Source organism: Hippopotamus amphibius, chromosome 1 (genome assembly GCF_030028045.1).
Source record: "Hippopotamus amphibius kiboko isolate mHipAmp2 chromosome 1, mHipAmp2.hap2, whole genome shotgun sequence".
Taxonomy (NCBI): Eukaryota; Metazoa; Chordata; class Mammalia; order Artiodactyla; family Hippopotamidae; genus Hippopotamus; species Hippopotamus amphibius.
The window spans coordinates 55,150,242-55,163,560 of NC_080186.1; the positions used below are offsets into that span (position 1 = coordinate 55,150,242).

A 13,319-nucleotide genomic window follows, 5' to 3' on the forward strand; every position below is an offset into this window, starting at 1 on the left:
TTTCATGTGGATAATTTGGGCTAATATGTCCAGATTCAAATTCAGAGGATTTGAAGGTTTTGCTCAAATTTGGCCTTTATTAGAATCACATAATTTCATATTTCAGAGTTAATTTGTTTTAAGGTGGTTAATTTATTAAAAAACTCTGATATTACTCTTAAACAATTTTTTTTTAGCTATAGAGAAGTCTGAAACCACTTCTGAACACACTTGTCAGCTCTGTGGTGGTTGGTTTGATACTAAAATTGGATTATCAAATCATGTTAGAGGCCACCTGAAAAGACTTGGAAAGACCAAGTGGGATGCTCACAAATCTCCAATCTGCGTTCTGAATGAGATGATGCAAAATGAAGAAAAATATGAAAAAATCTTAAAGGCGTTGAACAGTCGTCGTATTATTCCTAGACCATTTGTAGCTCAAAAATTTGCATCAAGTGATGACTTTCTATCTCAAAATGTGATACCTCTTGAAGCATACCGTAATGGCCTAAAGACTGAAACTTTATCAGTGTCTGCATCAGAGGAAGAAGGGCTGAGTTTCTTAAATGAATATGATGAAACAAAACCAGAGCTGCCAAGTGGGAAAAAGAATCAGTCTCTTACACTGATAGAACTGCTTAAAAATAAAAGGATGGGAGAAGAAAAGAATTCTTCTATGTCTCCTCAAAAGATCCATAATCAAACAGCAAGAAAGAGATTTGTTCAGAAATGTGTGCTTCCACTAAATGAAGATAGTCCATTGATGTATCAGCCACAAAAAATGGACTTCACTATGCACTCAGGTAAGAGGACATTTATGACTGTATTACATAATTTAAACACAATTATGTTTACCTTAGTGGCACATGTGTAGAAAATACTCTTCAGAATCCTTTTATGTAAGCTGCCTTTTTGCAGAGCAGAGATTGGTTATACTGTTTTTTCTATGTAAATCATCAGTTGATGTTCATCGGCACTGAATTCTGTGTGCCTCATCTCTTGGTCACAATGCAAGGTGAGAACAAAAGCAAAAACAAACAAAAAGCTGGTCTGTGAAAATAAAGTTTGTCATGGACGGGGGATGGTCCTTTGGATGGGAGGTTGACATTGTTCAGAAGCATTGTGTTACTGAAAAGGCTGTCATATTTTTGCCAGTGCTCCAAAGTGATACCATTTTCAAGATTTTGGTTGTCAGTTTTCGTACTGCTTGGGTAAAACAAAACAGACTTTAAAACTGAATGGATTGGTGTCTGTTGTGTGTTGTGATTAACCCAAAGAAACTTCTCCCTCTCCAATTCTTCATTGCATTGTGGGATAGTTTGGTTTTGGAGGACTGTTGTGAGTATAAAACATTTGTTTGGGGTTTTAGATTTTACTATAGTGTTCTAATGGAACAAAACATGGTTTAGCTTAGTGGTTATACACCCATAGTTTTTCCTTTTCAAAGGATCATTATATATGTATTGGCAAATGATGTGGCAGATAAAGTTGCCAAACTTTATTTGGTATTGCTAAGTCTGGTTTATACTTTTAGACTAGAGAAATGTTGTGTCTGTATAGGTTTCTTTCAGAGGTTAATAATGTTGAAGATTAATTTAGATGATCTCGTAATTTTTGCGCTGGGTTGAATGTGTCTGAGGTAAAAGTAACTGGTCAGTGGATTAATAATGAATAAAGTTACCGTGATGTTGGTTTGTTTACTTTGGGCAGACATTGGGATATTCCAGATATTTGTAATGCAGTTTTGATTTGAGGAAAGATTGCCTTGTATTGTAAGTGGTCTGAAAAACAGTTTATCTTGTATACAGGGCTTCTGGTTAATAGGGCTCTTTCTATTGTACAAAGCTAACTTTTCAACTTTTTTCAGAGGAATAAAATGTAAGGAAGATGTGTCAGCTATGTTGGCCAAGGTGTAGTACGCTTCAGAGAGGGAAAGCATATTTGTGGCTATCACAATAATGTTGAAGAAATCAGTTGAAACGTGTTGGGGGTGTGAGGGTTGTCTGAGAAGTAGGAGTTTCTTATTGTTTCAGCATGTTTTCTTTACTGTGATGACTAAGATGTTAGCTTGTTGATCATTTATTTAGCACAAAGATGCAAAAAACTTCAAATCATTAACTTTCATTATTGATTGCGCATTCAGAGTAATGAACATAAAATGCCCTGAATAAAATGTTGTGTCTAACAAGCTGTTCAGAGGTGTGTTTTACCACCTTTTCTCCCAGCCTTCATCAGAAAGCCTAATTTAGTATTGAGCCTTTTACGGTTTTGTGGATAAAACACTTTAATTACCACTTTGTCAACCAGACTTTAAAATTTTTTTTTATTGGTAATGTTGTAAACTTTGAAACTTCTTAGCAGAACTGTGCTATTCAAATCACAGGATTGTATTTTAGATTTAGGAAATGATCTGCGTAACACAGAAATCTGCAAGAAAGTGATAATAGGTATTAAATCCAGAGGAGCTCAGGGGTTCAAGACACTCCTCTTCTGCCTTTCCAAAGAGCATGGGTTGGCTCTAAATACTAACTACAAACTAATAATAGTTAACTTAATTTCCCCTCCTTATCTTAAGCTAATTCAATGAACGTTTTTTAAAACCATCTTTATTGTGGTACTTTTTTTCACGCTTTTACCTAAGAAAATTTCACTTTTTGAAGTGAGAACTGGATTATAGTTTTCTTTTGAATGATAGGTATGCCTGTGAAGCTTAGAACATGTGTGCATTGCAATACGACGTTTACAAGTGCTGTTAGCCTGTCCAACCACTTACGCGCTTATGCACGAAAGAAGAGTGCTGGACTTTTGACTGGTACAGGTATGTTTGAACAGATAACACAGCAAGTCTGTTTGATACAATACACTTTTTTTTTCTCACCAGACTGGTGCTAGTTCAGGTGATATTTATAGCTTTCTTTTGCAAGCAGCAGCTGAGCCTGAATACACATTAAATTTCAGCAACTTGTAAACTGTTGGATATAGTTTTAAGCAAGTTATTCTTTTTCATTTAGCTCTTATGGCTTGATTTGAGGAAAAAGGTAACCCAATAGAGGTGTGGAACTTTTGAGTCTACATTATTATTGATTTTTAAATTATACTGTTTTTGATTTTTAAATTTATTTTTGCTAGTAGATTCTAGTAAGACACCTCTGGTAAAAAAAAAAAAAGATTGTAGTTCTAGCTTAGGGAAGTGCTTTATTAGGCAAGGAAATTATAGTGAAATTTCAAATATGTAACTAAATTAGAAAACTAAGCAAACTAGTGAATCTTCATTAGTCTATAGATCAAGTTTTTGAAGGGGCAAGCCTTAATGATGGCCCGTGTTGACAACTGAATAGATTTTTCTTTTAATGCCCCTAAACTATATTTAGGATTAATAAATATAGCTGTGCACATAAATGTTAATATGCACATTTCTGTGTTATTCTTGGTTGGTAGCCCAACCTTGCAGATACCTCTTCATACTGCTAGCTTATGAAAATTTTATTAGCTTACTCATATGTAATACTGCTTCTTAAACCCTACAAAATGCCTTGCTCTTTTCATTTGTAGCCTTTGAAGCTACCCTGCTTTAGCAAATCCCATCTCTTTCACATCTTAAAATATTCTCTCTTCTCTAAATAGATCTACATAAATCCTTTTGCCTAAAATTCTCTTTCCAGTCTTTTTATTTCTCTTGCTCTTTTAGATCACTGCCTTCTGCTTTCTTCTAGTTGTTTACCCAGCTTTTTTGTTCTTCCTCATGTCTTCCTATGGCTTGCATCCAATATGTTCTTGCCACTAAAGAAACACTTGTATTCACATGTGTCTTTCTTTCTTCTGCTTCTTTGCTGTATCATTTGACTTAATATATCAATGACTGCTCACCATTTATAGTAAGAGGGGAATAAAGTGAGTTTTACTTTACTGGATTAGTCCTCCTACAGTGGCATTTTAGTTACTACTACTGTCATCAGTCTTGGAAGGTAATTACAGACATTAGAGGCAGGGAGGTAGTGGAAATAAGAGAGTGTGGAAACCGGAAACCGTCGTTGTTGTTATCATAGCCACTAACTTGTATTGAGCACTTCCGTGCATCAGGTGCTATGCTCTGCAGCTTACATGCATAACATTTACTCTTCACAACCACCATGTGAGTTGTAAGTACTGTAATTCTCTGCATTTTATAGGAAACTAGAGCTTTAGAGAACTTAAGCAAGTTGTCCAAACTTATGCAGTTAATAATAGCAAACTTGAAATTCAAATCAAGGCTGTCTTACTGCTAGACCTTTGTTTTTAGTCGCTTTACCTACCACATACAGAATGAAAGCAATTGAAAATCCTAAGATGAAGTTGGGTTCAGGGTGAGGAGTATTCTGGTGAAGAGTCTAATTAGAAAGAGCAGGGAGCGGGGAGTTCCCTGGTGGCCTAGTGATTAGGATTCCAGACTTTCGCTGCCGTGGTGTGGGTTCAGTCCCTGGTTGGGGAACTGAGATCTCGCAAACTGCGTGGCACAGCCAGGAAAAAAAAAAACAAAACAAAACAAAGAAGGAAGGAAGGAAGAAAAAAAAAGAGCAGGGACCCAAGAAAAGGTTAGACCCGTATTAGATTTCAGAGGACTTTAGAAAATGTTCCATTCTGACCATTTGGACACATTACAAAAGTATTCAACGAGGTAGATCTCTCTAGTCCAAATTTTGTAGTCCATTAAAAAATGCCTTTATCTCATCTGAAAACTCTTCAACACGTAGTGTCATGGTATCAACACATAGTATTTTATTTGGTTATAAATAACGGATTGACCAAGGGTGCATTCCCATGAACACTTTATCATCTAAAAAGTTTCATTAGTTGGGAAAAAAGTAGTGTCAGATAAATGGGGATACATTTTGATGGGCATCAAGAAAGGAGATGCTATGTTTAAAATGTTATTAAATACTATCCAAAATATCAGAAGTGTTAGAAAATATAAAGCGTATGTTAGGCACTCCTAGGGCAAAGAGAAGGGAAATAAAAAGCTGAAGAAAGTCTACGGTGGTATTTTCCACAGCCCTTACTCACTTTTAAGAAACATAAAAATCGCATGCTCCCTTAGAAATTCTGAAACTTCTCCCCGGGTTTTTAGAATCTTCTTGACCAGTAGAGCTACATAAAAGATACTTCTGCTGCTTATTCATACCAATAAGAAGTTTTTATCAGCTTTATTAATGTATTCTGTTTTCCATGTGGAGAATTCTCTATTTATAAACTCCAGATGCCTATTCTCTTCCTCCATATCAGTTTCACTGGTATAAAGCAATGGTCCCAACCTAGTATCTTAAAGGTTTCCACTGGGTTATTGTAAGGGATTCATCAATTCATATGAGTAAAAGCATTCGTTTTCAAGAATACGTAGATGCTGTTTTGATGAATAAACTATAAAATCATTTTTTTAAAAACTTACTTTAATCCAAGTATATCACAAAACTGAGACAATAGAAAGGGAAAATAAGTAGAACTAAAGCCTCTGTGCTCCTAGTTCAAGCAGACTTGATTTATGTGAATTGTTAATTGTCTGGCCTACTTTGAAAGAAAAAGCTTAGGTATCCCTAGATGAAATGATAAAGGCCTGCTTGGTTACCTGTGATAGAATAAACTGCAAAGCCTTCTTAGAAGCCACCAGCTCCTGGCCTGTCTCTGGGAACCAGTGGCTTTTTGAGAAAGAGAAATATTCCAACCAGCCTGAAGAGAATGAAAAGGATGCCCCTCTCTTTCTCAAATATTTATTTACTGATGATTCAGATACTTCTAATATGATGGCTCTCAATCTTTTGAGGGGTTATTGACCCTGTTGAGACTTTTATGAAAACTATGGGCCATATCCCAGAAACATGCGCTTATCATCCACAGATAAAAAATTTGATATATGTAGGCTTTACATATCCCTTAAAGGTTATCATCCATGGGGCCCTCCTCTGGTGGAAAAATAAGAAAGAGGAGATGCCAAATAAAAAGTGAAAAGAACACAGAACTGGGAATCTGGAGCCCAAAGAAAATTTTTTTTTCTTTTTCTTTCTTTTTTTCTTTTTCTTTCTTTCTTTCTTTTTTTTTTTTTTTTAGAAGAAGATGCTTAAAATGCTAGAACTGTGTAACATTGAACTAATTTATACGGTCCCATATATAAATCCTAATAAAGGTAAAAGGAAATAATGAAGAAAGTAGGAAAGTTTTGGAACTAAAGACATGGAAGAGGTAGCCATACTTGAACAGAGTTCAGTTATCAAAAAATTAAACTTTACAGATTTAAATTTTGCCCAGAGCTGACCTAGTTTATCATCCCTTGTGCAGGTTCAAATAAATTGTTTAATAATTTCCATGTGCCTTCAGTTGTGGATAATCATTTATGAAGCTGTTTTACTAGGGTGTGTGTGTTTTTTTTTTTTTTTAACCTAAAGAGACTAGTTTCAAAAGGTTTACTTTATATCCTACGTTGTAAATTCAAGACATAACTTCTTATTCAAGAATTTATTCCAGTTAATACAGACTGCACTATTGGTAGATTTCTTTTTAAGATTTTCTTCTCTTTAGATTGTTTTACATGCCCATACAGATTTTTTTCCTGGTTGATTCTTTATACCGTCTAATGAGAACATTATTAATTTTCATTAAAAAAACAAAAATTCCATACAATTTATATTAAATGCTTTTGGACTTTTTTAACTACTGGCTTTTTGTGTTCAATAATATTTTAATTAAATGATATCTTTTTCATACTGGCAGTAATAAGAACACTATATTTACTAAGTTATTAATAGAGTGATGGAGTAATAGTGCCTCTTTCACGCTCATAAGGGTCCTGGATTGCCCAATAAATTATAGGGTCACCTGGTTATTAAAATTTTTAAATACTTAAAATTATTCAAAGCAAAGTATATTCTATCAACTTAATCTGCAATCAGGAACAAAAAAATATTTTGAGGTCAAAGTAACAGTGAATTTTTAACAGGTAAAGAAAGGAAAATAATTGAAGTCCAAGTAGAGAGAATGTTGTGAAAGGAAATATATCAGTAAGATGAAGGCATGTTTGCACAGTGCTTTTATGTGGTAACATGGCAATCTGTCATCCCCTAAAAAGAAAAAATAACAGTGGCATGCAACATTTTTATTGGAATTCCATTTTACATCTTGACCCTGTATACAAACTTACATTCATACAATATATACACTCACTTGTTCACTCATTCACTTACCTGAATTGAGTATGATGCATGCTGTTATTTTTATATTTTATTCTTTTTAATTAAAAATTAATACTGGTCATGACCCAATAGATTGATTTACTATCCACTAAGAAGTCACTACCCACAGATTGAAAACACTCCCCTTGAGTGTCTCTTTTAGAAACTGATACTGACTAGAATCAACAATAGTAACAGTTCAGAAATCATAACACTCCCTCTGTGGCAGCAAGTGGATTTTCTTTACTCACTGTGTTCAAATGCTTAACTATAGCTCATAGTTTTTAATCCACTGCTCACCTTTGGTATTTAAAGTAATTTGGAAATTTCTAGCTACTTAAAATTAATGCAGGAAAAATATTTTTACATGTGCAAATATGGGGGGGCTTCATTTCGTTATCTTCAGGTACTTCTGTGATAATATTTTGGAAGTAACGCATGATTGTTGCTGTTCTATAACAACAGGCTCATTATTATAATTAAAGAATGACTTTTCCAATGGGAAAAAAATAACTTAAAAAGTTGATACTACTTCCTTGCAGTCAGTACCACTAATGCAATATATCTACATTCTTTTTTAGTAAAGCCATTGTTTTATTTTTTTATACCATCTACTTTTAAGCAGAATAGTAGATTGTATGTTACTTAACAGGATCTTTTGCCTGTTTTCAGCTTTAATGATGTAATTGGCCATAGGGGCCTGCAACAACAAGTGCTGATGAACATATAACACAGTGCCAGGTGCTGAGTGGGTATATAAGCCGCTAGAAAAGTAATTCTTTTATTGTAGAAAGTGCCGTAAGAATGCTTTCTGCTGTGATGGAAAGAAAAAAATAGTAAAGCTTTTCAATATGTTTTAAATTACGTGTCCTTTCATGAGTGTCTTCTGCAGTATCTTTTAAAATATTATGGTATTGCATCTTCTAGGAACTACGTCCTTTTATAGTGATTCAGTCATCCTGAAAGAGTATAAGACAATTTTGATCTTACTGTGAGTAAACTCTAAAGGAGCAAACCAGCTTCTAATTAAACCAAATACCTGGATAATTCCTCCAGACTAGACTGTATGAGGGATACATAAGAAGTATGGGACATGAGCCTACATTAAAGAACTTAGGAAAGCATTATTAGCAATACATAAAAAACTATCAAAATTAGAGAACTATGCAAGATACTGTACAAATTAATGGTATATTGACTGTATGTGTTCTAGGAATTCAAGTTGTTTGTTTAGCCTAGGCCTCCTTTCCAGGGGAGCTGGGAATTAAGTTGGGTTTGTTTTTTCCTGCTGCCTTCACTATTTGTCACATTGTTAAATAGAGCCTCAAAAAGAAAGAAAAAGAAAAGATAGCTCATGCTGATATGTTTCTTATAATGTTTAAAATGGGAGAGAAAAATAAAAGCAGTAGTCAAATAAAATTTCCATTCATTCAACGGAAGTTTTAGTTAAATATTGTACCAAGACTCTGCTAGCTCTGAGACTATAAAGACCCTGCACTCCAGCTGCATAAACTTAATGATGGTGATCTGGTAGACAAGGACAAATGTACTGTTACAGGAAGCTTTGTAAGGTTTCAGCTAGACCCTAAACATGAAGGTTGAGTGGTTTTAGGAAGAGGAGATGAAGTAGGACATTCCAGGTAAAGAGAACAACATAGTACGAGATACAGGAGTTCAAGAGGTGTTGGGAGAACCAGTTATAGGTGTTTGGGAAGATGATAATGTCAGAAAGGTGGGGTTGATGCTTTGAGTGCTTGCTAAAAAATTTAAGAAGTCACTGAAGAATTTTTTTAAATGAGGAAATGACGTGTTCAAACCTGTATTTTAAAAAGCTATTCCTCATAATGCTGAAAGATGGGCTTCTGTAGTTTCTTATCTATAACTTATCCTGCAGTACTATTCTTTTTTTTTTCTTTTTCTTTTTTTAAAAAAACTGATGTGGTACTATTCTTCATTAAGAGTGTATATCTTCATGTATTAATCTGCACAGTAATGTATGATTTATTCAGCATTAGCAAGGTAGTGAATTGTTCAAGTTGAGTGAATTTTCTGGGTAATGGAAGACAGTGTCAAAATTGATTTCATCCTTACCATTTTTATGGTACTGTTTCTAAAATGTTTTTCTTTTTTATGCCTTGTGAAACAATAGGCTGAATATAATTTAATTATTTGAGTATTTAAGAGTCACCCTTACAGATTCTAATTGTTTCATTATGCCAGCAAAAACTGAGCTATTTGCCCACAATATTGAAAAGTGATTGGCTGATTCATTCACTAATTCAACAAGCATTTTCTTCAGCTTCTAGGTGCTTTATGTATTATAGTAAGTAGTACAGAGATAAATTGGAACTTACAATATGGTAGAAGCATATACATGCATAACTGTAACACAAAACAAATTTTAAGTGCCAAACGATAAGTGTACATGAAATACTGTGAAAGCTCTTCAGATGACCTGGAAGGTCAGCTAGACCAGGGCCCAACAAGGCTTTTGGAAGTAGAATCTGATTTGAACCTTGAAAGATAGTTAATTGAAATGGAAATGGGAGTCAGGAGTGCGGAAGGAGCAACTTGAGACTATGTGGGAAGTTTACTGAAAATACTGGGAAGTAGGAGATAGGGAATAGAGTTGGACAAATAAAGGACATGGAATACTAGAATGCTAACCCATGATGTCGGAATTAATTGTGTAGTGAGGAGCCAGTAAAGATTTTTTTTTATTAAGAATTTATATGAAGCTTTTAAAACTGCTTTTTAAGTAAAAGTTGAAGGATTTGGTGGGAAAGTGGAGAAATTGTAGATGAGGTCATTTTAGGAGTCCTGAATCAGGACAATGGCGATAAGAATGTAAAAGAAGGAAAAAAATGTGTGGATAGTATTATGGAAGTTAAGTAAGCAGAACATGGCGGATTATTTAGAGGTAGAAAAATAAGAGGAAAGAGATGGAAAAGGCTCAAAGTTTTAAACCTTGTTATTGGGAAGATGGTTATACCAGTAGAGTTAATGAGTCTGCTACTGGAGTGTTTGGTCATTTCTCTGTCATTTATCTAGCAACACATCATCATCTAGCTATCTACTGTTAACAAAACAGTCACAACTTACTGAATCAGTCAGTTTGTTTTTGGGAGAATGTAGCCTAAGAGTTTTGAACTATTGTAGCATAAAATATTTACATTTTATGATGCCTGCTTTTGCTGGTCATCAGTTATAAAATTTAGGAATTCTATTTGATTGATAATCTTTTTTGACCAATATTTTATTTTTCATCAGAGTCTTCACTAGTCCCCTAGTGTTCCTATTGGTTGTGTCACTTATTAACTTTCTGAGTTTTGTTTGCTTTTTTTTAACAGTTGACTTAATCTGGAATTTTATGTTTGGGTTTCTTTTAACTTGTCTAATATCTTATATCCTCAGTTGTAGTGTTATGTTTGCTATGATTTCTGTTCTAACATGAATCTCTTGAATGCTGTTTATAATCTGGATTAAAATTTAGTAGATTTTACAATAACAGAGTATGTTCCTGGCCAGACCGAAACTATAGGTGAACCTACTTTAAGTGACTTTATGGACATAATATAATAATACATAGATTTTCTCTTTTGGAGGTTAGGGCAGCAGGATGGCCTGTTGGAGACTGGTGGTCCCTCACTTAAGTAAAAATTGGAAAAGTAGGATTTGTTGTTTGTTGTGTATGGGTTTGAGAAATTGGTTAATTCTTGCTGTCCGGTGTTTAAAGTATATATTTAATTGTGGCCTTAGCTGGAAGTTAGCTAAACCAGAAATTACCTAGTCAACACCATGTTTGATAATAGTTCAGATTTTGGCTGGAATGTAAAAAACACTTCAGTATTATAAAAAGCCAAATCAGATCTATTGGGATTGTAGATATGTGACATTTAGATTTACTATTACAATTATTGTGAGCTCAATTTTATTTAAGTTGAACATGATTATATTAAAGATAATTTAACAAATTTTTAAGTAAGGTCATTTCCTTACTTAACTAATTTTGTACAGGAACAATCATTTAGTTACTTCTACTAAATATGAAATGATAATTTGGAAATACGGACACTTTTAGATGGCAGGGAGTGTGATTATATTTCAGGTGATTCTAAATAAATGTGATTTAGAGCAGATTTGTCATAACACATTTTAACTTTTATTCCAATTTTAAATATGTCTTAGTCTTAGAAAAGTGGTTGATATTAAGTGCCTTTTGTGTTTAGTAAAACAACATGCAAATCCAACCTACCTTAAGGAGGAATTTTAAGGTTTTTTTCTTATCTGGTACCACAGAGAGGTAACATACCTTTGCTGTCTGGTTAACTCTTAACTGAACCTGGGGTATTGTTGGCTTTTAGCTTTTTGCAACCTAGAAAAACTAGTCTGCCTTCAATTTCTGTTTATAAAAATTTGTGATAAAGTTTCATATTTATGTTTAGCTTTTCCCTTCACATTGATGATACTCAAACTATTAATTTAATGATCATTCCCTCTACTTTGAAATAGCAGAGGCTTCTAGACATTGAATATATCGATGTGTACTTTTTCTTGTCACAAGTAGATAACTTTCTCTGAACCAAGCACATATGGCTGTTGCCACCCTTAAAACAACCTACTACTTTGTAGGACAAACTCAAGCTACCTGACTCCTCTAGACTAATATTAAGCCATAAACTTAATACTTAAAGCAAAGGAAATCTGCTTTTCAAATATTTTTCATTTCATCCTCTTCCAGGTAAAATGTTAAATCATGCAGTACCTAATTAACTGCCATAATTGCCCTGTGATTCTAGCTTAGTTACTGTTTTTAGTTATTGAGAGTGGAAACTCTAAAAATTAATGAAAGTAACTTAGGGTACTAAAAAAAAATCCAATTTTAGAGTGAAAGTATCAAGGGAAAATGATGGTGAAAATATACTTCTGAGGTTGCTAATTGTGTATCTGTATGTTTAATTCCCATTGGAAGGGGAACATTGCTTTCATAACAATAAACTACTTAAACTGCTTTATATGTACATCTTGGGAATAATGACTGGTTTGATTATGGCAATGTAGGTAGGAGCAAAGAGTTGGTGTTGGGAGTAGGAAAGTCCTTTCCATTTTTAATGGGCTATAGAGGGTGGGATTTAATAATTTTTCTCTTAATAGGTATTTTTTTTTAATGGGCCAAGAGATTAAGAGGTGGAACTGAAGGCAGCCTTTCTCACTTAGGGTAGTTGTTATGCAGGACCCAGAACTGGCTACATAACTTGCAGGATCCAGTGCAGAATGAAAATACAGTACCTCATGTCCAAAGATTATTAGGAATATCACAACTGCAACAGCAGAGCATTAAGCCAAGTATGGGACACTATGCAACTGCACAGGTTGTATACCCACGAAGTCTGTCTTGTAGGCACATTTTGCAAAGAGAAAAGTATACACTGAAGAAAAAAGAATTTAGCTTCTCAACAAATGACTTCCCCAAACCCACATCCCTATTTTATATAAGCTAACATGTTTCTCCTCACCCCCCTTAGTTGAGGCTGAGGGAAGGAAAATGCTGTTTGCACAGTCTTTTATATGCTTGGGGCTTATGAACCTTAAAGGATAATGGCAGCAACTAGAATTGAGTTTTATTTATCTGCTTCACGCTTCTGCACCACTTGGGACACATGCATCCTCTTCCCACCTTGCCACTGGCACTGCCACCTCCATCACTAGCTTGTTAATGGTGGTAGGAATTTTGCCTTATCCGTTTATGTCATTTTTATCCCGACTGTTTTCCTCAATGAGCTCACTACGATTGCCTGCCCAGCTTGTACAGGCCAACTAGATGGAGAAGTAATTTTCTTCCCTCTAGTAGGGGTATAGCATGCCTTTTATTTTGAATGTATATAACCTGGCCATTATATTAAGTTTGACTTTACCCTAAATATGCCAACAACCAATTAGGAACAGAACAGATGAAATAAGGCTTTTGACTAAATGGGCAGAGAAGGATGATTGCAGGTAACAATATTTTGGTGGTGAGTGTTAATTTAGTTATCATGTTAGTTCTTTACCATAGAGGCTTCAGATGTTCTTAAGAAATAAATCTTCATTCTTTGAGGTCATTTGTGTAGTGAATTAAAAAGAAAATGAAATTCATTGAAGCAG

General features: G+C 34.4%; 1 protein-coding gene across 23 annotated transcripts in view; it reads left to right on the forward strand.

The window, feature by feature from the left end:
• The window catches only part of ZNF644 (zinc finger protein 644), a 158,554-nt gene that overhangs the window by 85,754 nt on the left and 59,481 nt on the right, over positions 1-13,319 (forward strand). For 17 of the 23 annotated variants that reach the window (XR_009049790.1, XR_009049789.1, XR_009049786.1 and 14 more), the window contains one exon: positions 177-782. The exons of 5 other annotated variants lie outside the window; for them this stretch is intronic. Coding sequence is in view for 11 of the 18 variants with exons in the window: in XM_057713288.1 (XP_057569271.1) it covers positions 177-782 (606 nt within the window). In the remaining 7 variants the exon portion in view is untranslated. Of the gene's footprint in view, positions 1-176; positions 783-2,674; positions 2,798-13,319 lie in introns of all 23 variants that reach the window. One more of the 23 variants, XM_057713402.1, reaches the window with a different exon arrangement.